This window comes from Penicillium longicatenatum (genome assembly GCF_028827895.1).
Source record: "Penicillium longicatenatum strain IBT 33135 chromosome Unknown contig_6_segment0_segment0, whole genome shotgun sequence".
NCBI lineage: Eukaryota > Fungi > Ascomycota > Eurotiomycetes > Eurotiales > Aspergillaceae > Penicillium > Penicillium longicatenatum.
This window is the reverse complement of record NW_026643123.1, coordinates 370,866-392,609: the sequence shown is the minus strand read 5'-3', so window position 1 is coordinate 392,609 and position 21,744 is coordinate 370,866. Positions and strand designations below refer to the sequence as shown.

Here is a 21,744-nt window from a genome sequence, read left to right as displayed (position 1 = left end):
GAATTCGAATCTCAGTACAATGGATATCTCGGTTTATTGTATACGACAAACATAGACGCGACCAGTCCAGAGAACATTATGGACTCAGACCGCAACAAATTCAACAGTGCCGGCAAACGAGAAATTTATGGAAACAAAAAGACAGCAGGGTCACTGTAGGTACAAGCAGAAGAAAAAAGCACAAGGAAGGTAAGATAAATCATATCGCATCAGAACACACCAAACTCCGGCTCGACAAACCGAGCTCACCAGAAACTGCACCATCCAATCCAGTGCTGACAGATATTCTCCACATTAGTGGCTTGCGCAAGGAGCTTATCAACCTGATCGGTAATATTGAGTTCCTCATAGTGCTTGAAGTCACGTCCGGTCAGCTTCTCCTTGACACGAGCAAGTACCTGGACGGCGCGGGCATTCTGGGCCTCTCGAGCCTCGGCGGGGACGCCTTCTTGAGTGTCGAGGATACCGCCTTCTAGGATTGAAGGTCGGCGGTGACGAGAGAAGTTGCTCGGTTGCACACCGTCCGCGAGGTTGATGCCTTCGATAATCGACTGGCGGCGTTCGGCCGTGAGAGACACGCGATCGGGGGACTCTTGAGCTCCAAGCCGCCAATTAATCAGAGGATCGTGGATGAACTAGAGAATGAGTTAGAATTGCGATCCCTTCATAGTCAGTATAATAAAACTTACAGCTTCCAGAACTGCCATCAATGAGTCCTTATTTTCTCGAAGGACACGCATGACAGCCTCGCAAGTAATACGGTAGCTTCCCTCGATATTGCTGACCTCCATAGCAAAGGTCAGCATCCGAGTGAGTCGGAACGGAACTCGCTCGGGATATTTCTCGCGATGCATGGCGACTTCGAAGCAGTCACCAAAATCGATATGAATTACCCGACCAGTGACCCGATCCAACAACAAGTTCGAAGGATGTCGGTCACCCAGACCAAGAATATAGCCAACCATTGACATGACACCAAGGGATCTGGTGTAATTTGTGCGCCGCTCAAGCCATGCTTCGGAACTCTTACTCTTGAGCCACAATACCCGGTACAGATCCTTGCCGGTTGTATTGTCCATGGCATATCCAAAGACCTCAACCTTTTGCATGAGGGTAAGGCTGTCATAGTCAGGTGCCATCTGAAGCATGATTCGGTGTTCAATGTTGAGCAGAATGCGACGGCTTTCCCGGTACTCCTTGATGAGAGCGTGCAATGTGTCAGTGTTGCACACCCAGCCTAGCAGACCAGAGCTTTGCGACAGGGGAATGGCAGGGAAACGTTGGACAGAAAGGTGACGATTGAAGCTTTCACCATCGTTATCGAGAAGAGTATTGACCAGGCCAAAGAGCTGCATAACTCTCTCGTCCTGTCGAATATCTTCGTGACCCTTGACTAAGTACATGTAAGAGCAGCCATTGTTGCCCTTGAGTGTCATCCGTCGTGGTCTCTTCTTGGTCTGGAGGACATGCAGAATTGGATCAAAGCTCATGATGCAAATAACCGGGCGACCACTCTGGTATGTTCCTGGCACGGCCAATTCTAGGCCGGAGCAATCCTTGAGGCGGGGAGATACATATTTGAGGTCAACGATAGATAGCTGTGGAAGTTGCCTGCTGATCTTGCGGAACACAGTGTAATAGAGATCCCAGGCTTGGTTCAAATCTCCAATCTCATCCGTTTGGCGGTAGAGAACACAATAATGTTTAGCCTCTGCGAGATCACGGCCAAAGGCTTGTGCGAAAGAGACTTCGCGGAGCGTCTCTGCTCCCTTGTCCAGCATATCATGAAGAGGCGCAAGGGTTGCGAACATGCCTTCCACATTGTGATCACCGAAATAGAGACGGGACGCCTCCTCCAGACCTTCATGCCAGAGTTCGTGCCACAGGACAGCAACTCGGATCAATTCGTGGCTAACAAGGTCTGCCTGTTCAACCAGCTTAGCACTGTGCTGTCGCATGCTTTCCATGATGCTACTAGCAGACTGGGAGCGGCGTGCAACGTTCGACTTCATGGCCACCGTCAACGGATACACCAGAGCCTGAGGATGTGCTTTTCCGACCTCGGCAAGCAAGCGGTGGACGGAGCCCCGAACTCTGACATTGGGTTGGTTGATGCGTGCAATAATTTGAGGTGTCACAGAGAGCCAGGTATCGATATTGACGGTAGTGAATCCTTCAGTGACGACGGTGTTGACTTCATGGTCACCTCCGTGAGTGAACCATAAGGTGAGCAATCTCAGAGTGTCTTGCAGCGAGGAAGCTGAGGACAAAGCGATAGATCGCAAGAAGCCACGGAGAGCGGGAATAACATGCTCCGTGACAATATGAGCTGGAACTGGCGCTGGTTTGCCATCGCGACTTGCCTGGTTGGAAATCGCTGTGACCACTTCAAAGTTGGCAAGGGCCCAGGAGTGCCAAGCCTTGTATGAATCACGATTATATTGCGTGGCTGCTGAGTAGGCACCGAGGACTTCACGGACATACTCTGGTCTCCAGTCGCCCTTCTGAAGAGCAGTCTGCCATTCACCTTGTCGGAGGTAACTCTTGGAAAGGAGCTTTCGAAATTTGCCAACATCTCCAATGCGTTCACGCAGGCTGATAGCATCGGGGTGGCTCGGATCTGACATACCATTGACACCGTTGATAGCGTTGTGTTCAGAGTGAGACACCATAAGCGTGTTGAACTTGGACAGATCATCACTCAATTCAGATGTGAATGCCTTCAACATCTCAAGGGATTCTTTCTGGTGGCCGTTGGCCCAGCTGAATTTCAGTCGAGCATAGGTAACCTCAGGAGGAGCGATAGAGTGTGCTCCAGTGGCGTCTGTAACCACTGTCTCCAAGGCGGCGAGAGACCGTTCGGCAAGACCCATGCGGTTCGATTTGCGGCAAAGATTGGCAAACTTGATAGACATATCAAGATTCTCCTGAGGCGCGGTCACGAGTGCGCGGACCTTGAGCATGCGCTGCCATACCTCCACATTCTGCTGGCAACCAAGCAAACGCTGATTCCAAGTCTGACGCATTGCTTCCTGCTTCTCAGGATCACCAACATTCTGCTTGTAAGTTATAATCTCCTCAAGCTCAGCAAGCATTTGCACGCGGACGACAACATTGTAAGCCCGATTGTAGGACTCTCCAAGAAGGGCAGAAAGCTCGGTGTCCAGTCCGTTGCGTGCCTTTTCGATATACATGTTAGCCTCCTCAAACTGGTTGCGGTGGATAGCAAGAATGGCACCGAAGAACGATCGATCGGGAGACTGTTCCTTCATGACGCCAAGGTAGGAGTCCATCAGCTCCCACTGTCGGCGACCCCATGCGGCAGCCGCAGCAAGTGGGGCAATAGCCCTGCGATGCTCCACGGATGCTTGGTTCCATTTCTCCTGGGCAAGATCTGAGAGGACCTTCCACTCACCCAAAGCATGTAGACAACGCATTTTACCCATGGTGATACCAAAAGAGTCCGGATCCGTCTTCTCACGTCTCTTGTAGGCCGCGAGAGCTTCATCCCACCGCTGAAGCTTTTCAAACCAGGTTTCTTTCAGCTCTACATCACGATACGCTTGCGCTTTGCGGAGGATACCAATTGCAGCGTCAGACTGCTGGAGTTGGTTGTTAATGGTAATGAGAGCCTCGACAGCACCCGAGTTCTGATCCTGTTCAAACTCCAGTTCCTTGTAATGAAGGGCCTTGGCAAAGGCGTGACACTTAGCCGCATACTTTCCAAGGGTTCGAATGTCGATGGGAAGAGCCTTGTCATCATGCTCCATGAACTCAGCTAGATTGAGAAGGATCTGCAGAATCTCCGGTGAGATGTTCGGCGAAGTGAGCGCCTTTTCAATGGATCGGACAAGCTCTTCTTGATACTGATCATACAATTCAGTCCAGCATGAGACGAATGCGGCATTGAACAGATCTCGGGCCAGTGGCTGATAGATTCCAGCTAAGCTGGCACACGCTCTTAGGGCAGGGGAGGGCGACTCTTTGAGAAGCTCCACACTGAATCGGCGAATCCACTCTTGCCAATCTTCACGAGTAGATTTTTGCGAAGCATCCCATGCATTCTTCAAATGCTGTTGATTGACCACCATCTTCTTTTGTCCAATTTCTGCATAGTTGGTATCGTCAACTGGGAATGCGTAGTTCTCTTCCGGATTGAGATCTTGGGGAAGCGGGTCTCCCTTTTGAAGCTTTGTCACCAAAATCTGGTAATTAACATGGCTGATCTGGTGCTGCTTGAGGACCTTGTTCAAAAGATGGATGTAGTGAGTGAAATCCTGGCCAAGCTGAAAGATCAGAGCACAGATGCAATCCAAGGCAGCTTGCCGCAACACGCGGTCAGTGCCTGCCACAACGCGGGAAAGAGAATGCACCATGAGGGATGCAAAGTCCGACACGTTGACTTGTCGGGACAACTTCGTCAGACTGTCGATAGCAGATTTGCGGATGCTTTGAGGATGTTGTGATCCGTCGAAAAGACGCACAATGGCAGGAATAATAAGATGCATGTACTCCTCGCCACTTGACCCAAAGATCAGGAAAGCATGAAGAATCTTTTCTGATGGCTGACGGCGGGGTGTTGTGTCTTTCTCAAGAGTATCCAGCATTGCTGGAACCAGACCAGCTAAATACTTTCGGAATTCTCCCTCCAATGACCTGGCGATAGCTTCAACTAGAGACAAAATGGTACCTTGAACCTGGTATGATGTGTCCCAGAACTCACGAACAACTTCGATGATTTCTGGGAGGAAAGCACGGATGTGCTGTCGCACAATGTTGACCAGGATAGCCATCTGGTTGAAGTAGGACTCGAGACGGCTCGCAGGAGAGCTTCGAATGACCCCAATGAAGCCGGGAATGATCTGCCCGAGGAATGGCACGCATTTCAAGCCAAGTGTCTTAAAAATTGTAACAAGAGCATCGATAACGGCTGAGTGGTACTGGACCAGAGAGTTTTCACGCAAAATGTTTTGCAGCAGAGTATGAATGACCACGGTTGGATAGTACTCCTCGTTCGACGGTGTCAAGCCTTGCATGATCAAGGCAACATCCGAGACGTTCTGAATTTCGTTGATATGGTGAACATCGGGCTCCGCGTCACTAATCTGTTGGTATTTGTAGGGGTCCAATGCACCAAGCACACCGATTAGTTTAATAGTCTCCTTTCTAAGAGATCCGGTCTGCTCAGTCTTTGTGATATTGATCAATACATCGAGAAGATGAGGGTACTCGAGGTATGGTTCGATCACGTAACCAGAGTTACTGGCCAGCTGTCCTAGGGTCCGCAGCGCAGCTTCTCGCTTGGTATGTGAGGACAAATCTTGGAGAGAATCCAGAATGATTGGCATAATCTCGGGTAGATACCGCCTCATCTCGCTTCCGCCAACATTGGCAAGCTCGCCAACGGCCTTCAATGTGACAGCAGCAACGCCGGGATTGTTATCGCTGGCTTTGGGTAGTAGCGCTGTCACCATTGGATCCACGTACGACCGAATTAACTTAGTCGCATTCGAGACGAATAGACTAATGAGCTGTGCTGTCTCTTCCTTCTGGCGTGCTGTGTTCGCGAAGCCTAATCCGGTCAAGAGATTGACCAGCAACTTTCGCAACGGCGGGAAGACGTAAGCTGGGTTCACACTGGAAAGACGTCCAATGATGCAAATGGCAGCCTCTTTGACTTCAAACACTTCATCGTTGACAGCAAGAAACAAGCACCGAATGTTCTCTGGTCGTGCTAAGTGTCGATCGAATTTCGCATCTAATGACCATAAAACTGTACGCCGGATTTCAGGATCCGAATCACCAACACCAACCGTCAATAGCTTGTCGATGACTTCACTGACAACTTGGATAGAATGACCACTGGTCTGGTTGATAATTGGATCGTGGACGAACAGTTGACAGCATGTGAGGGCCGAGGCCTTTCGAATCTCAGCATTGTCGTTTTCCACGTAGTTGATGGCAACATCACGAACGAACTCGTTCAATATATGACCTGAGAAGTCAAAACTGCCGAGAGTGTGAAGAGCCAATGTAATATCAGCATCAGACTGCAGATCTTGAGGCGCAAAATCTTTTGCGAATGATGGCATGGGAGGAAGGCGGTTCTCTGGACAGCCCAGTGGGCGGAATGGTGTTCCACAAAGGATAATGCTAAGCATATCTAGCAGTTTTTCTTGGATGATGGGTTTGATTGGAGGAATATAGTGAGCCATATCAACCAAAGCCTGAGTCAATGACTTGCTTAAGCCGCAGGCAAAAATGGGGTCTAATAGAGCCTCCATGTATTTGCTAAGGGCTTGTCCCACTGCCAAAGAAAGCATACTGATACACTCAAACATCGGGGCCTCTTTAGTGCCCGCTCGGTTCCGCGCTTTCATCGCGAGTCCTTCTCGAATGTATATGATGATCCCGTCCAAATATTGGGCAATGGCCGGTCCAACTGCATTGGCGATCTTTCCGATGGCGATGAAAGCGGCATTTCGTTCCTTTTCTCGTTTTAATTGTGCTTGGAGGTAGACCATGAAGCGATGTAAATAGGTCTCGGTGAAGTCGGTGGGGGCATAGGATGCGAGGATGGGGATGGTAAGGACGACTTGGGTGCGGATCTTGGGGTCTCGGTGGTCTTTGAGACGTAAGACGATCTCACAGGCATTGGTGTAATGCTCATTCATGAACATGGTTCCCTTCAGAATTAGTGCTTTCATGACCAAAAGAGATCCATGGATCCAGTCGACGTTGTGAGACTTCAAGCCTAGCAAGGCTTCTTCGTAAATCCGAGCGAACCACGATTGGCGAACTTGTGCATCTCGAGCTACGATGATTTCGAAACACTCGCCCACGGCCTCGGCGGCAGTCTCTCGAATAAGAACTTTCGGGTCACGAAGTGCAACCCAGATGAGCTCGAAGATCTGCGGGACAAAGCCGTACAGGAGTGTGGGGGAACCCTTGGCCAACTCCCCAATGACAAGTACTGCGGCAAAACGTCGACTTTCCTGGCGTTCTGATTGTAGCCATTCCAATGCGGACTGAATCTCACTTTCCACCAGTTCTGCGGTCAGTGCCCCGCCCGGCTTAGCCAGTCGGCCCAGCGATCGGGCGGCGTACACCAATACCACGCTATCATTGCTTCGAAGGGCACTCCGTAGGTAGCTGGCAAAACGGGTAGTCTTTTGGGCGGCATCCACACCGTCGAAATCGATGAGTCGGTCAAGGGCGAGGAGTCCACCGATTCTCTCATTTGCGTCGCTCCCCGTTACCACCAGTTGGGCAATTCTTTGGCTAACAGCATTGTAAAATTCAACAAACTTCTCGGAAGGCCAGTCTATAATGAAAAGGGGGTCAGCCGCGTCCAGAGTTAACTTATCAGAGGGCAAGTGAGAGTCGTACCTCGTGAGACTGATAAGACGTTGTCATAGAGCTCGTAGGCAGCTCGGGCTCGGGTCTCCTCGTTCTTCGACTTCAGCTCCACGAAGAGCCTCTGAGTTACGTCGGTGATCGGGCCAGCTTGCGCCATGTTTGCGAGCTGCACCCCAAGGTGGACATTGGAAGCCAACCTAGTGGGAAAAGCAGAGGCGCAAGACGCATTAATGGTGAGAGAAGGTCATGTGTGAGGCTCAGGTCGAAGGCCGGCCGGCGCACAGACCACTTCTAACCACCTGACGTTCAACTCTTAGCTTCAACTCTTCTTCACCAACCTTGAAACGATTGCTTGAAGGTAGATGAAATATCCTCGAGGGGGTATGAAGCTGTTTTGGAAGCGTCTTGCATCAATTAAGTTTCATCCTTTCCTCCTAAGGTTACTTTCGATCAAACCACTGTCGACCATTTAGGTAACGACTATCCCTTCTTAGTACCTGAAGTAGGGATTATGTAGAAATCCATGGATGGCCCCTCCAGCCCTAAGAGGGAATCTCAATTTGTGCATGTAACTACTGCCTACAATTGTGTGGGACTTTATGTAAAAGCCTCGGGCAGATGTGTCCATAACTGTACACAGCATGATAGATGATAAATTGCGGGGAACACGTAGGAGTTCAATCTAGGAACGAATTCAGCACATTCACTTGCAACGACGCGGGGGACTTCACAAGAACCTGCACCTTGAATTTAACGAAGCTACACTTTGGCCTAGGATCTTCCAAGGGCTATATACAAAAAAACAAAAACAAAAAAGAGTGACCTATCGCGCGGCTTAGAATGTCATCCGCAAACAGGTCGGGTGGTGCTTCATACTGCCCGATTCCACATGGCATTGAAAGCTGTAAGGCTGTAATTGGCCTACAGTCTGCGAACGAGCCAGAAAGACAAAGCCTGACAAAACCTGCTTGGAGCTGTAGCCTCTGATAAGACGCACGGCTAGCTTGCCGGCGTTTGGAATTAGTGCTGACCGATCGTCCTCGGGGTGTCTAAGAAAATGACAAGTCTAAACTAAAAACGGAGTTACTCGGATTTATTGATTAACTCCCCGGCGAGAATAGCGAGAGAACAGCAAGATTGAAAGGCAAATGCTCATTTGTAATCGACGATGCCGATAGAGTGGACCGATGGTGGGGATCGATGACGGGATCGAGGGGTATGGAGAACCATAAAAACGAGGGCAATTCCCCGGGCCCTCCAAAGCTTCTCATCCTCAATTGATACAATTCCACCAAATCTATTATCCATATCGTCACAATGGTCAAGGTTCTACTCACTGGTATGACTTCCTTCTTGGACCCCCTTCCTTATGGATCTATCTAAACATCCATCGAACAGGCGGCAGTGGCTTTATCGCCGCTCATATCGTTGATATACTTTTGCATCATGGGTATGAAATGAAGGCTAGGAAATCATAGTTCTCACTAATGGTATCTACTAAATAGTTTCGATACTGTGGTGACCGTTCGATCGGAGGAGAAGGGCAAGCGCATTCTGGACGCTCACCCGGACACGCCCAAGGAGAAGCTTTCTTATGTTATTGTCAAAGATGTTGCTCAGGATGGTGCATTTGACGAGGTAATCGGCTTCAAAGTTACTAAATGACCCCTTCCAAGCTAATTTGTTCAATCCAGGCCGTCAAGTCAAACCCGCCATTTGACTATGTTCTCCACACGGCATCGCCTTTCCACTTTACCATCAACGATCCTGTGAAGGACTTCTTGGATCCAGCCATCAAGGGAACTACCGGTATCCTCAAAGCTATCAAGGCCTACGCCCCCTCCGTGAAGCGAGTTGTGGTCACATCGTCATTCGCGGCCATTGTGAATAGCAAAAAGCACCCCAAGGTTTATAGTGAAAAAGAGTGGAACCCTGTAACATGGGAAGAGGCCATGGACCATTCACAAGTCTACCGGGCCAGCAAGGTGAGATATTGAAACCTTCACAACAGAACTGATGACAGTTCAGCTAACGCATCACCTTGCCAAGACCTTTGCTGAGAAAGCAGCATGGGATTTTGTTGAAAAGGAGAAGCCCAACTTTGACATTGCAACCATCAACCCACCCCTGGTCTTCGGTCCCATTGTTCATTACTTGAACTCTCTGGAGGCCATCAACACTTCGAACCAGCGGGTGCGGGATATGATTCAAGGGAAATTCAAGGAGAAAATTCCTCCGACGGGCACCTTCCTTTGGGTGGATGTCCGTGATGTTGCACTGGCACACGTCAAGGCAATTGAGGTCCCTGAGGCAGGTGGCCAAAGATTCTTCGTCGTGGCTGGGTATTTCTCTAATAAGCGTGCTGTCGACGCCGTTCGCGAGGCACATCCTAAGCTGGAGGCAAAGCTTCCTTCTCCAGATGAGGCAGACGATTTCCCTAGTAACATATTCGAATTTGATAACAGCAAGTCCCGGGAAATCTTGGGGCTAAACTATCGGCCTTTTAAGCAGACGATCGCGGACACAGCTGACTCTCTCTTGGAAGTCGGTGCTTGATTACATTTCGGCAACTCATGTCTCTCATCTATTCAGTTAGACTGGAAGGAAATAGACAAAATACTATACACTGTTGAAAATCCATCAATTGGTGAAACAACCCAAATTTTGGTGGAGCGGGCTCTATAATAGATACGGAGTAATGTGGAGATGTAGATTGCTGCGCGTTAGGTCTCTGTGGTCGGCCGTGCCGCATGGCCCGTGAGCCGGTCAACTTTTCTTCGCGATCTCCGTTCAGCTCCATTGCATCGTGGCATTGAGCAAAGATGGCGACCGCTCGGATTTCGCCTACGGCGAATCTTCTACGGAAGTCCCGTTTGTTTGCACTCCCCCAAGCCTTGCAAACCCCACAAGAACCGCCATCCTCGAGGACCGTATTCGAGTCGAACACCGCAACACTCCCTCACCCCATCCGAGCCGCCATCGTCACGCCGCCCAAATCGCTCGCTCGAGGCGATTGGGGTCTGAAGCGTCCACTTCCGGCCAAGTCCACTTCCGAGAAGTCTGCTAGACCGGTTGTCCGCATCCAGGCTCTCGATACTTACGAACATGTCACCGACTTCGAATCCGCGGCCGATCACACCATGACTCTGGAGAAGTTCCAAGAGTTGCACATGCCGATGTCTCTTCCCTCCAAGGTCAATTATGCGACCAGCATCGTTCCTCGTCACCAGAGCCCGTTTGAGGCACATGTCGACAACACAGAGACTAGTAAGGGGCGTGAGGTACCCGGTTCTAAACAATTCAGACACGCTGGACCTTGGTTGGTTGGACAGACTGAGGCTGAGTTCCAGGCCTACCTGAAGCAAGTGCGGAACCAGAAGCCCGAACTGCTGCAGAAATTGCGCGAGCGGTTGGAGGCCAAGCTCTTTGCGGAGGCCCGGAAACAAGCACAGGACAACGGAGGTGATTTGGAGGGACTCGCACCCGTCAAGGTCACCGATGAGGAATTCCAGGCACATATCAAGTCTCTGCGTGAGGACCCCTTCGCCCTTGGTCCCGCCGTATTTGAGCTGCTTGATCTTCCGTCGCCCCCTGCTGTCCCCAGCGAGCGAATTGGACAGAAATACTACCAATCCCCCGGAACCCAGCTGTCTGCTGCCGAATACGCCGTTAGCGGTCCCCCCATGACACATCCCTCCGCTGGTCTCTCATACACCCGATCTCACGCACTTACATACAACCACCCGCAACACGGCCCCCAGGCTTACCAGCGTCCAGTCCAGGCCCGTATCCTGCGACCCAAGGGCCGTTTCAAGGGCCAGTCGTCCAAGGCCATCGCTGGTGTTGGTGGTATTGCCGTGGAGGATTTGAACGCCATGACCTTCGTTGACCAAGGAACCCCATCTGGTTTGACTTCCTTCGACGCAACCATCCCCGGAGGTGCCAAATACTATGTCACTCCAATCCGAGCCTCTGTCGACTCCAATGGCCGTATCGGCCTATACTCCTACCGCGCAAGTGCCACTGCAAAGGCGCCGTACGGAATCGAAGACTTCCAGAAGGAGAGTGCTACCAGCATTTCATCAGCTGCCCGCCGCGACGCTCGCTTTGTCCCTCGGCTGGACAGAGATCTCAACCAGGCGCGTTTCAGACCCTCGCGCGATTATAAGCAACGGCAGCCTAAGCAAGCTACTGAGGATGTTGCCCGCAGCCTCATGCAGAACTTGAGCTCAAAGCAATAAACGGAGTGGAAGATGAGCGAAAATATACTGCGAATTGTACGATTAGATCTGGTGCTTGTGTAAAGCTACTTTCATTATCCTTTTTAAACATGTGATATAAATCCTATGCATCAATCTTATGTTTTTTTATTATCTCAATGGTATATATCGAAACTGGTTGTTTTATTCGAAGAATGATTATCTGGGTATACCCCACACAACACATCTGGAGCCAAATATCTACAAGGTTCCGAGCTCAAAAGTTATTCTTTACTCACCTGAGTGACCGAACTCGTGTCTCCATTTCCGGCGTTTGATTTGTTGCATTACGGTGTCTGATCAAGTGACACGACAAGTGGCGGACTAGATCGTTCTGTGACGTGATCTCCTCGTAAATTATACATTTTTGTGAGCCTATTAAAGCCACAACTACATAAACACTCTACAATCTCAGTCTCTGGCAATTATTTGTTTAATCACTTTGAACCTGCTCTTTACCTCGAGCGAATTCCACCATGGCTCAAGAAATTGTCGCGCCTGTTCCAGCCAACGACGAGTACTATAATCTAGGCCCATTTAACTTTACTATAACTACCACTAGCGTCGACGCCCAGATTTGGTTCAACCGAGGCCTTGTTTGGGTATATTCATTCAACCATGCAGAAGGGGCTTATTGCTTTCAACAGACTGCTGCGCATGACCCTGCTTGTGCAATGGCGTACTGGGGCATCGCTTATGCCGTTGGACCAAACTACAACAAGGCATGGCACAAATTCGACCACGATGATCTCCATACATCCGTTAAACTAGGCTACAAGGCATCCCGAACTGCGAAAGAGCTCGCTGCAAGGGCAAATGCATTCGAACAAGGTCTAATAGTGGCCATACAGTCGCGTTTCCCGACAGATCGACCTGCGACTGATTACCACGCCGTCAATAAAGCATATGCCAGCGCCATGAAACCAGTGTACGACGCATTCGGCCATGATCTAAATATTGCGACTCTATATGCCGATTCGTTGATGAACATGGCCCCTTGGGCCTTGTGGGATCTATTCACAGGCAAACCAAATCCGAAGGCCCCGACCATAGAGGTAAAAGCTGTGCTAGAACAAGCGCTGGCACAGGAGCAGGACGGTGCATATCTGAATCCTGGACTTCTTCACCTGTATATACACTTCATTGAGATGTCACCCACTCCAGAGCTGGGCATCAACGTAGCCGACCATCTGCGTGAGCTTGTTCCCGAAGCTGGACACGTCAACCATATGCCTACACACCTAGATATCCTGATCGGAGATTGGCGGCGCTCAATCGCCTCAAACTCCAAAGCAACCCTCGTGGACGAGAAATATTTCAAAAGATCAGGCGCGAAAAATTTCTATACTTTCTACCGCATGCACAATTATCATTCTTTGATCTATGCGGCTATGTTTGCCGGCAAATCGAAGACTGCCCTCAATGCGGTCACTCGCATGGAGTCAACAATTCCCGAAGAAGTCCTTCGAATTAAGTCACCACCGATGGCTGACTGGTTAGAGCAATTTATGTCTGTTGGCATCCATGTAATGGTGCGATTTGGTATGTGGAAGGAACTCAAGGCCAAAGAGCTACCTCACGATAGGGTACTATATTCAAGCACCACCGCCATAACCCATTATGCCAGAGGAATAGCACTCGCCGCCCTAGGAGACGTGGACGCAGCAATGAAAGAACAAGATAACTTCCATGAAGCGTGGTCACGAGTACCCCAGTCTCGGCGCGCGTATAACGGCAAAATGGTCGATGTGCTCAAGGTAGCCGCAGCCATGCTGGAGGGAGAGATTCAATACCGCTGCGCTAGCTACAACATCGCCTTTGCTGCCTTCCGCCGTGCAATCAATCTCGAAGACGAACTGCCCTATAGCGAGCCTTGGTCGTGGATGCAGCCTGTACGGCACGCATATGCTGCTTTGCTGATGGAACAGGGCCATCTAGAAGAAGCGGCGAAGACATATCGTGCGGACCTGGGTTTGGACAATTCCATAATTCGTCCCCGTCGGCACCCTAACAATGTGTGGTCACTCAAGGGGTATCATGAGTGCCTGACACGCCTGGGAAGGATGGAAGAGGCGGCTGTGATCGAGCAGTCGGTTAAGTTGGCTCTTGCAGTAGCAGATGTTCCCATCAGGTCGTCGTGCTTCTGTCGCTTGGACAATTCTGAGGTACCACAAGTTCTTGGGACGTGCTATATGAAAAAAGGCTGTCACTGAAGCACGAAGAATTCGCTTCATGATCCATATGTCAGTGAGTACTGAGTGAAGATAGCCTTGACTCATTTTGCGGCATGCAAGTGTTTAATATTGATGAGGAATTGTTTGCCAGCTCCGTATAGCAAGACAAATGGATAAATTGCCATGTTCATTTCCCACAAAGGCACTTTCTTGTGAGTTCGATGCCTCTCAGTCCTAACACAACGTCTCTATGGTCGCGGAGTAAGATATAGAAATCATCTGGTGTTAGATAAAAGACTGGGTGATTTCTGCATCATCCGTGAGAGCTTGCGGAGTCTGAGGTAGTCTTCAGTCAGCAAATCAGAGATGCAGTATAATTTGAAGGTTGAAGGCTTGCGGTTTGGCCATGAAAGTACTCCACCAATGCATGAGGACCCACAATTTAAGAGATGGGTCCGAGGTGATCCTTACCGGATTGGTCCACATCGCTCCCTCTGCGGAGAAAAATGTAGTATATGCAATCCATCGATGACAGTGTCACTTATGGGAGCAGCTGCTGAAACGGTTAGCTTTGTCCCCAAAGCTAGTATTTGTACAAGACAAGCCCCCTAGATAAGTACATAGTGTGATAGAAAGGTTACTACCATCACCTTGTGGCCTGAGGCAATAATAGTACTCAGGAAGAGCAGTATGACCTTTTTAATGGCAAAATGCACGGTAGAGCGACTTTCAGGTCTTCATAGCAGGTCTTTCATTACTAATCATACACTAGAACTAGGAAGAAGAGTTTAATTTAGGATATCTAGCAAACAGACTGTAGGTGCCGATATTAGTGCCTGAGGCAAGAAGCCATGGTTTGTATTACATAACAAGACAAGATGTCCCACACGTGATCTAGGGCTGGGCTAGGGCTGTGATCCACAAAAGACTAAGCGAGAGCAACCGCCAACTCTTATCCAAATTGGTGATACTTCGAGTTTCCTCTTCGAACATCCTTCCAGCCAACAATTCGCCAAAATGGGTCGCGTCCGTACTAAGACCGTTAAGCGGTCCGCCAAGGTCATCATCGAGCGCTACTACCCCAAGTTGACTCTCGACTTCGAGACCAACAAGCGCATCTGCGATGAGATCGGTTAGTTTTTTCTCCATCGCGAATATTGCATTGTATCTGTGAGCTAACGAATTCGCAGCCATCATTGCCTCCAAGCGTCTCCGCAACAAGATCGCTGGTTACACCACCCACTTGATGAAGCGTATCCAGCGTGGCCCCGTCCGCGGTATCTCCTTCAAGCTCCAGGAGGAGGAGCGTGAGCGCAAGGACCAGTACGTCCCTGAGGTTTCCGCCCTCGACGTCTCCCAGACCGAGTCTGGCCAGCTCGACGTCGACGCTGAGACCAAGGACCTGCTCAAGAACCTCGGCGTAAGTTAACCCCGACACTGCTCATATATTGGGGAAGTTTTATCTAACCTGATGCCCCCACAGTTCGACAACCTCAAGGTCAACGTCGTCACCGTCTCCCAGCAGCAGAACGCTGAGCGCCCCCGCCGCTTCGGTCCCCGCTAAATTCAGCACCCTCGATAATATCCAAAAGTGCTTGTCTTCGGTCGACACCCCGGCGTTACCCGATACTTGTTCTGGTTGGCTTTTTTCCCGGCTATCATGGTTATAGCATGATAATGGAGGCTATCTATGGATGAGGAATGAAAAAATGATTCCCTATGACAAAGGTGTCGCCGATTCCCCTTTGGGGATGACGCTTGATTGCCAAAACTTTTTTCTCGTGTTTAGACCTGCGTGGACATCTGTCCCCTGGTTGGAACTACGTAGGGGTTCCTGGATCTCTGATTCGGAAGGCCCAGACCATTGGTCAAGGCTATGCTCAGATACTGGTGTCATGCTGGTCGTCGTGCAGCCGAAGATCAAGTTATAGTTGGTCATTTCGTAGACTTTTCATGTTCCCGTATGCTATGATATGCCTCCACAGGGTATTATCTGTAAACCGCTCGAAAACGCCAAATGATGCCATGGCCTCTGCCTTCAAATTTGATCAAGCAGATCTCCCTCGTCTTGAGTCGAGCGCTTGCTTCCTAGTTCCTGGGGAACATGTCCTTCGATGGATCCTCCCAAAGCGTCCTCTGGCCGCCACTGCGGTGCGCTAGCAGAAGGCCCAGACCCAAGTTCTTTTTCGTTGATCTGAATGTCCACCCGACCATCACGATTAATGACGGTATTGTCGCCACGCTCCAGAGCAAGCTCGCGTGAGCGATCGGGGTCATGAATCTTCAAGTTCTCCATCTCAGCAGTGACTGCCGCAGCGGATGAGCTTTCGGGCTTAGGCTGCTTCTGGCGCTTCGCACGAGCTTCTTCCAACAAAAGAATTCTCATGCTTCGAGTATCACTGGCACGCCTCTCCCAAACAGGCTCTTCTGCCAGTTGCACACGGATAAAGAGTGCCCGCTCTGCACACTCGTCCGAGCACCACTTTTCCAATTTCTCTCGAGGTACAATATCCATGCTGCGGCCACGACCACCGGGTCCGCTTCCCTTGGCGCCATATTTAAAGTGGAAGGTCTGACCCCGGGCGTTCGATGCCTCCTTGCGATTCTTTCGAGGACAAAGCCCATAACCACACAGATCCTCGTAGTTTCGCTCCACAATATAATTATCGTAATCGGTCGGTCGGAATGAGACCAGTGCAGATTTGAAAGTCCGCGCCTCGTCTGGTGAGGGGGAAGCCGGGTCCGCGGAGGAGGAGGCGGGGATGGCGAGAAGCTCGACTGTACGGTCTAGAATCATTTCTTCGGCATCTTTCTGGGCCTGGATCTGCTGCGCATGTTGCAGTGCAATATCCAAGTGACGTGCATTTGCGCCAGGTCGGCCCTGAAGGTATCTATCTTGTTCTTCCTGTGACAAGGACGGGTGGTGTGGCGCTGGTTGTTCGGCGTTGACGGCGGCGTATGCAGAGGGAAGGGAGGTTTTTAAAATAGATTTGGGGGGGCCTTGTGAGGGTGCCATGATTTTGAATGAGTTGAGCTCAATATTCAGCTAAATCGGTGCTTTATGGGCGAGATTTGAAGAAGGTAGAAGTACAGAGCAAGAGGAAGGAAATTATGGTTCGCGGGTCTTCGGTCCCAAAAAAACGGAGCAACGGGAACCAGCAATGAAACCCCGGGATTTGCGAGGCGATGATGTCGCCAATAAGAGTCACGACACTTCACTCGCACATTGGGCTGCAGCGGGGCTTAGCTTGGGTATAGATAGATCTATCTAAATCTATGACAAAGAATTTGATTGTTTTCTTTATCAGAAGTGCACATACGTATACCTACTGCGTGATTGGAAGGCTGCATGACTTCATAGAAGCTATATGAGCTTACCCTCCTAAATGTATATTTACTAGACGAGAGTCGAAGATGCCCAAGGACTGATCATAATCTGCCATTTCTTGAACAACTGCTTATACCAGATGTGTGTACCCTGGTTCAGTTGCTTGCTTGTTAGCCGCCGATCGTCAGTGGAGCCTCTGTTCCCTCATCCCGCCAAGTGACGACCACCTCACCTTCCCTTCCTTCCACTTCCCCCTCTGTCCCCAACTGTGTCCTTTTTTTGCACTCGATCATCCCTGTGCATCGCTCTCAATCCTTAATTCTGCTAAGGGTGATCGATACTATTTGACTGTGTGAGTTCCCCTTTCCAAACGGCCCCCTCGTCATCTCCTCCAACCCCCTCATCTCCGACCTACTAGGCACCCGTTGTGTCCCACGCTGACCGACTCTTCAGCCTGTAGGCGCAAAAAAAACTGTTTCCCCCACGAAGTCAAACAACCACTGCATGCTGCACGTACTTGAGCTGGTGCTCGGCCCTGTATAGTTCTCGTCCGGTTGCCCTTACACACCTGTTGTTTAGCGTTCTCTTTACCTCTTCCGTCCCCGTGAACGAGGTCGTTTTGCCAGATGTCCAACCCGCCTTTTACGGTTCGAGCGGTCTTCGAGTATGCTTCGGGCCACGATGACGACCTTAGCTTCCCAATCGGTCAGATCGTAACCGTCACCTCCGAGGAGGATGCCGAGTGGTACAATGGCGAATACACAGACAGCTCGGGAGCCAAGCAAGAGGGTATCTTCCCCAAGAACTTCGTCGAGCGATATGAACCTCCGGCACCCCCGCGACCAGCCCGTCCTACCAGACCAAAGAAGGAGCCTGAACCTGCGCCGGTGGAAGCTCCCGTGGCTGTGCCTGAGAGCCCAGTCCAGCCAGAACCCGAGGTAACGGCGCAACCCGAGGAGGAACAGGAGGAACCCGAAACAGGCTTCCAACAAGCTGATGCTCCCCAAGCCCAAGTCTTGCCTCCAAACCCCCCCCACTCCGGTCGTGGAGGTTCCATCCTCACCCCCTCAGCCTACACCGGCCCCCGCTCCCGTTGCCCCCGTTGCTGCTGCTGCTGCCCCCGCCCCGCCTCCAGCGAAGGCATCTACAAAGCCCCCACCACCGGCCGTGGGAGAGAAGCCTGCAGGGAACTCATTTAAAGATCGAATTGCTGCATTCAATAGATCCGCTGCCGCACCAATTGCTCCTATCAAGCCTGGTGGTCAGCAGCCGTCCTCCTTTGTCAAGAAGCAGTTCGTTGCTCCGCCCCCAAGCAAGGACTCCTTCGTGGCTCCACCGCGAGAACCTGCTGCAAAAATTTACAAGAGAGAGGAGGACCCGGAGGTTAAGGAACAGCTTGCTCGGGAACCGCCTGTTTCTGAAAGCCGGCCACCACCACCACCACCCCCGCCGGCAGCGGCGGCACAGGATGCCGAGGAAGGCGCAGAGGACCAGCCAAAGCCCACCAGCCTGAAGGACCGGATAGCTCTTCTTCAAAAGCAGCAGCTTGAACAAGCTCAGCGCCATGCCGAGGCTGCTCAAAAGAAAGAGAAGCCGAAGCCTCCGAAGAAGACTGTCGAGCAGCCTATTGAGCAGCCAGTGGAAACTGCCGCACTGGCAGCCGAAGACGATGAGGACGAAGAACAGGTGGCTTCTCCTATTGAAGCTCCGACAGCTCCACGAGACCCCAGTGTTGATACTTTGAGAACCAAAGCTCCTCCCACCATGCCCCCTCCGTTCTCACCTCATGAAGAGATCGCCAGCGAATCGAATGATGCCGACTACTCTGCCGCAGCAGACTCCGAGGATGCTGGAGAGACCTCTACCAGCAGAGAAGATGATGAGGAGCGCCCACGTCAAGCTCCAGTTCCGCCCGCCCACACTACTGAGCAGAAGGATGTGTCAGAGGATGCTGACGAAGAAGAGGAGGGGGAAGAGGAAGAAATGGACCCCGAAACCAAACGCAGAATGGAGCTTCGTAATCGAATGGCCAAGATGAGTGGTGGTATGGGTATGATGGGCCTTTTCGGTCCCCCAGGTGGCATGCCCGGCATGGGTGCTCCTGCCCCTCGCAAGCCCAAGACTCCTGGCGAGTCAGAGAAGAGGCTTGCTGAGCCTGAACCGACGTCCCCTGGCCATGCTCCTCCAGTTCCAATGATTCCGCTTCCTGGAATGAACATCGGTACTAGACCAGGCCCGCCTGCTGGTGTTGAGAAGGAAGAAGAGGAAAATTTGGCGACTCCTATCAAAGAGCAACATACCCCGCAAGAGGTGCCAGACGTCGAAGATGTTGTCCATGAAGGTGCTCCCCCGCGTTCCTCTACGGAACGTCCTCCTGTCCCTAACCGTGGTGAGTGATTCTTCCTTCGGATAGTCTGTGGAAGAAAGATCTAATCTTTTGTCAGAACGAGCTGCTCCTCCTCCACCTTTGGAGTCTCGACCCATTCCACCACCTGTGCCTACGGAGCAGATGGCCTCCCCGCCCCCAGTGCCCGGAGGTAGGTTCTCATTTTAGTGAATGCCGCCTTTGTGACTTGAAAAACAATCTAACCAATAATCTTTAGCCCGAACTCTCCCTTCTTCGTTCAGACCACCTGGCATTGATGCCGGTAATGAATCCGACGATGAGTTATCTATTCATGCAAACAACCTGTCCTTGGAATCTGTCGCAGGCGTTCCCCCGCCTGTACCTGCTCCTGCAATCTCTGAAAACACTGGTTCTCGTCGCTCCTCAACCTATGACATACCACCTCCCTTGCCCCAGACGTCAACTGCCGAAAAGAGAGCTAGTCGGCCCCCTCCTCCCGTTCCATCAAACCCACCCATGCCACCAGCGCAAAGCCGTGCCCCACCTCCACCTCCTCCAAGCCAGCCACGTCGACGATCCACTGCGGATAGTCGCGGCAGTGCCATTTCCGCCCCCCGCCAAGCTGGAGAAGATGTTGAAGGAGAAGTGACGGAATACGATGGCGACTACGATACTGACATTGCGTCCGGTGTCAAGCACAAGGATGCACTGAGAGCCCATGAGCGTGACTCTAGCTTTGACGAGGGCATGATGACTGATGAGTATTCTCTTCAATCCCCTCGCAGCCCTCCGGAGTCTCGTCCTCCTCCACCCCTTCCTCCAACCGCCGCTCCAAGAGGAGTCCCGCCTCTGCCCCCAAGCCAGCCTCCTCGCAATGCTAGAGCCTCTATGGATACACCTCGAGGACCACCTCCGCCCCCACCTGGCAGAGAGCCACCATACGGTGGGGACGACGAATATGACCCTTTCAACTATGTTGAACCTCGGCATGGTTTGCCTACACCCCCGGTTCCTCCCAGTGGTCGCCCAGAGGTACCGCCTCCTCTTCCTCCGCAACAGCCAGTGAGAGAGAGCTTTGATGATTTGTATGATACATCTCCTGTACAAAGCCCTACAAATGAGGCGCCACCTGTACCAATGTCTCAAAAGCGTGCATCTCTAGCCCCACTGCCTCCCCCATCCCAGGTCCCAGCTATGCCGTCCCCTTCTGCAACGCGCAGCACGCGCCCTTCTATGGACATGGCAAGAGGCCCGTCCAATATCCGGCGTTCCATGGATGTTTCCCGCCCTTCCACTGACCAGGGCTTCATTGCCACTGACATTGATTATGCGGAAAACACCCTCTGGTGGACACAGCCGAACACCCCGCCGCCATCTATCCAAAATCGAAAGGATATACTCTTTGAGGTTGAAGAGTCCTCCTCCTCAAAGCGCGGTGGTAAGACCACTGTCTCCAAGGACATTTATATCCTCTTCATGGACTACTCCCAGACCGTTATAGCAGCTCAGTTTGATCCCAGGAACCCTGCAGATGTCTCCCTGGAGCAACGCCATGAGCCGCCCCCGCTTCAGCCCCGTCAGGACCAGTTGGAACAGGCACACAACCAGATTGGTATCAGGATCTCCGAGTCCATTAACTCCTATCAAAATTCTACTGTAGGAGATGGTACTCCTTTCGGTCTGGTTCAGCATCTCCTGAACCCTCTGGCCGATGCATTGCTACCCGTTGGCACCCGGGCGTACGGTGCTTTGGTTTATTCAAACTTGGCAAATGCGTCGGTCTCACAGAATGACGAGATCCGCGCTGGTGATATTGTGAGCTTCCGCAATGCTCGATTCCAAGGCCATCGTGGCACTATGCACCAGAAATACAACTCTGAAGTTGGAAAGCCTGACCACGTTGGCATCGTTGTGGATTGGGATGGTACCAAGAAGAAGATCCGGGCCTGGGAGCAAGGGCGCGAGAGCAAAAAGGTGAAGATGGAGAGCTTCAAGCTCAATGACATGCGCAGTGGTGAGTGCAAGGTCTGGCGAGTTATGCCACGCAGCTGGGTTGGCTGGGAAAACAACAAATGAGCAAGTAATACGCTCCACTGTGTCCCAAGCATCCCTTCAATGAAACGAGTTTTTTTTTCTTTTGTAGATCGGGTGGGTTCGTGTATGAGTTTAGGTCGATATTCTCTCTTCCCCTCTTACTTTGTTTCCATCTTGTTTATTGACCTTTCTCGGCCATTCCGCTTATGTGTTAATGAGTAACAGGCGGGATGGTTGTCTTTT

At 51.2% G+C, this 21,744-nt stretch overlaps 7 protein-coding genes across 7 annotated transcripts; 5 read left to right on the top strand and 2 right to left on the bottom strand.

Moving 5' to 3' along the window:
- Positions 1-245: 245 nt before the first annotated feature.
- Positions 246-7,516, bottom strand: tor (putative TOR pathway phosphatidylinositol 3-kinase TorA; the record flags this gene model as incomplete). The annotated part of the gene is made up of 3 exons (XM_057118741.1): positions 246-635; positions 690-7,324; positions 7,390-7,516. 3 exons carry the CDS (start codon positions 7,514-7,516, stop codon positions 246-248), a joined length of 7,152 nt encoding a protein of 2,383 aa, XP_056968296.1.
- Positions 7,517-8,676: 1,160 nt separating this feature from the next.
- Positions 8,677-9,915, top strand: N7484_008353 (SDR family oxidoreductase; the record flags this gene model as incomplete). Its single annotated transcript, XM_057118740.1, has 5 exons — positions 8,677-8,698; positions 8,758-8,809; positions 8,865-8,997; positions 9,054-9,344; positions 9,409-9,915. 5 exons carry the CDS (start codon positions 8,677-8,679, stop codon positions 9,913-9,915), a joined length of 1,005 nt encoding a protein of 334 aa, XP_056968295.1.
- A 266-nt stretch (positions 9,916-10,181) lies between these two features.
- On the top strand, positions 10,182-11,600 carry N7484_008352 (mitochondrial 37S ribosomal protein bS1m; the record flags this gene model as incomplete). Its single annotated transcript, XM_057118739.1, has 1 exon — positions 10,182-11,600. One exon carries the CDS (start codon positions 10,182-10,184, stop codon positions 11,598-11,600), a length of 1,419 nt encoding a protein of 472 aa, XP_056968294.1.
- A 494-nt stretch (positions 11,601-12,094) lies between these two features.
- On the top strand, positions 12,095-13,831 carry N7484_008351 (tetratricopeptide repeat protein; the record flags this gene model as incomplete). The annotated part of the gene is made up of 1 exon (XM_057118738.1): positions 12,095-13,831. One exon carries the CDS (start codon positions 12,095-12,097, stop codon positions 13,829-13,831), a length of 1,737 nt encoding a protein of 578 aa, XP_056968293.1.
- A 978-nt stretch (positions 13,832-14,809) lies between these two features.
- Positions 14,810-15,356, top strand: N7484_008350 (40S ribosomal protein eS17; the record flags this gene model as incomplete). Its single annotated transcript, XM_057118737.1, has 3 exons — positions 14,810-14,924; positions 14,983-15,212; positions 15,276-15,356. 3 exons carry the CDS (start codon positions 14,810-14,812, stop codon positions 15,354-15,356), a joined length of 426 nt encoding a protein of 141 aa, XP_056968292.1.
- Positions 15,357-15,830: 474 nt separating this feature from the next.
- On the bottom strand, positions 15,831-16,808 carry N7484_008349 (Rtr1/RPAP2 family protein phosphatase; the record flags this gene model as incomplete). Its single annotated transcript, XM_057118736.1, has 1 exon — positions 15,831-16,808. The coding sequence occupies one exon, from the start codon at positions 16,806-16,808 to the stop codon at positions 15,831-15,833; it is 978 nt and encodes a 325-aa protein (XP_056968291.1).
- A 938-nt stretch (positions 16,809-17,746) lies between these two features.
- On the top strand, positions 17,747-21,543 carry N7484_008348 (SH3 domain protein; the record flags this gene model as incomplete). The annotated part of the gene is made up of 4 exons (XM_057118735.1): positions 17,747-18,058; positions 18,129-19,509; positions 19,565-19,657; positions 19,724-21,543. The coding sequence occupies 4 exons, from the start codon at positions 17,747-17,749 to the stop codon at positions 21,541-21,543; spliced, it is 3,606 nt and encodes a 1,201-aa protein (XP_056968290.1).
- Positions 21,544-21,744: the final 201 nt, after the last annotated feature.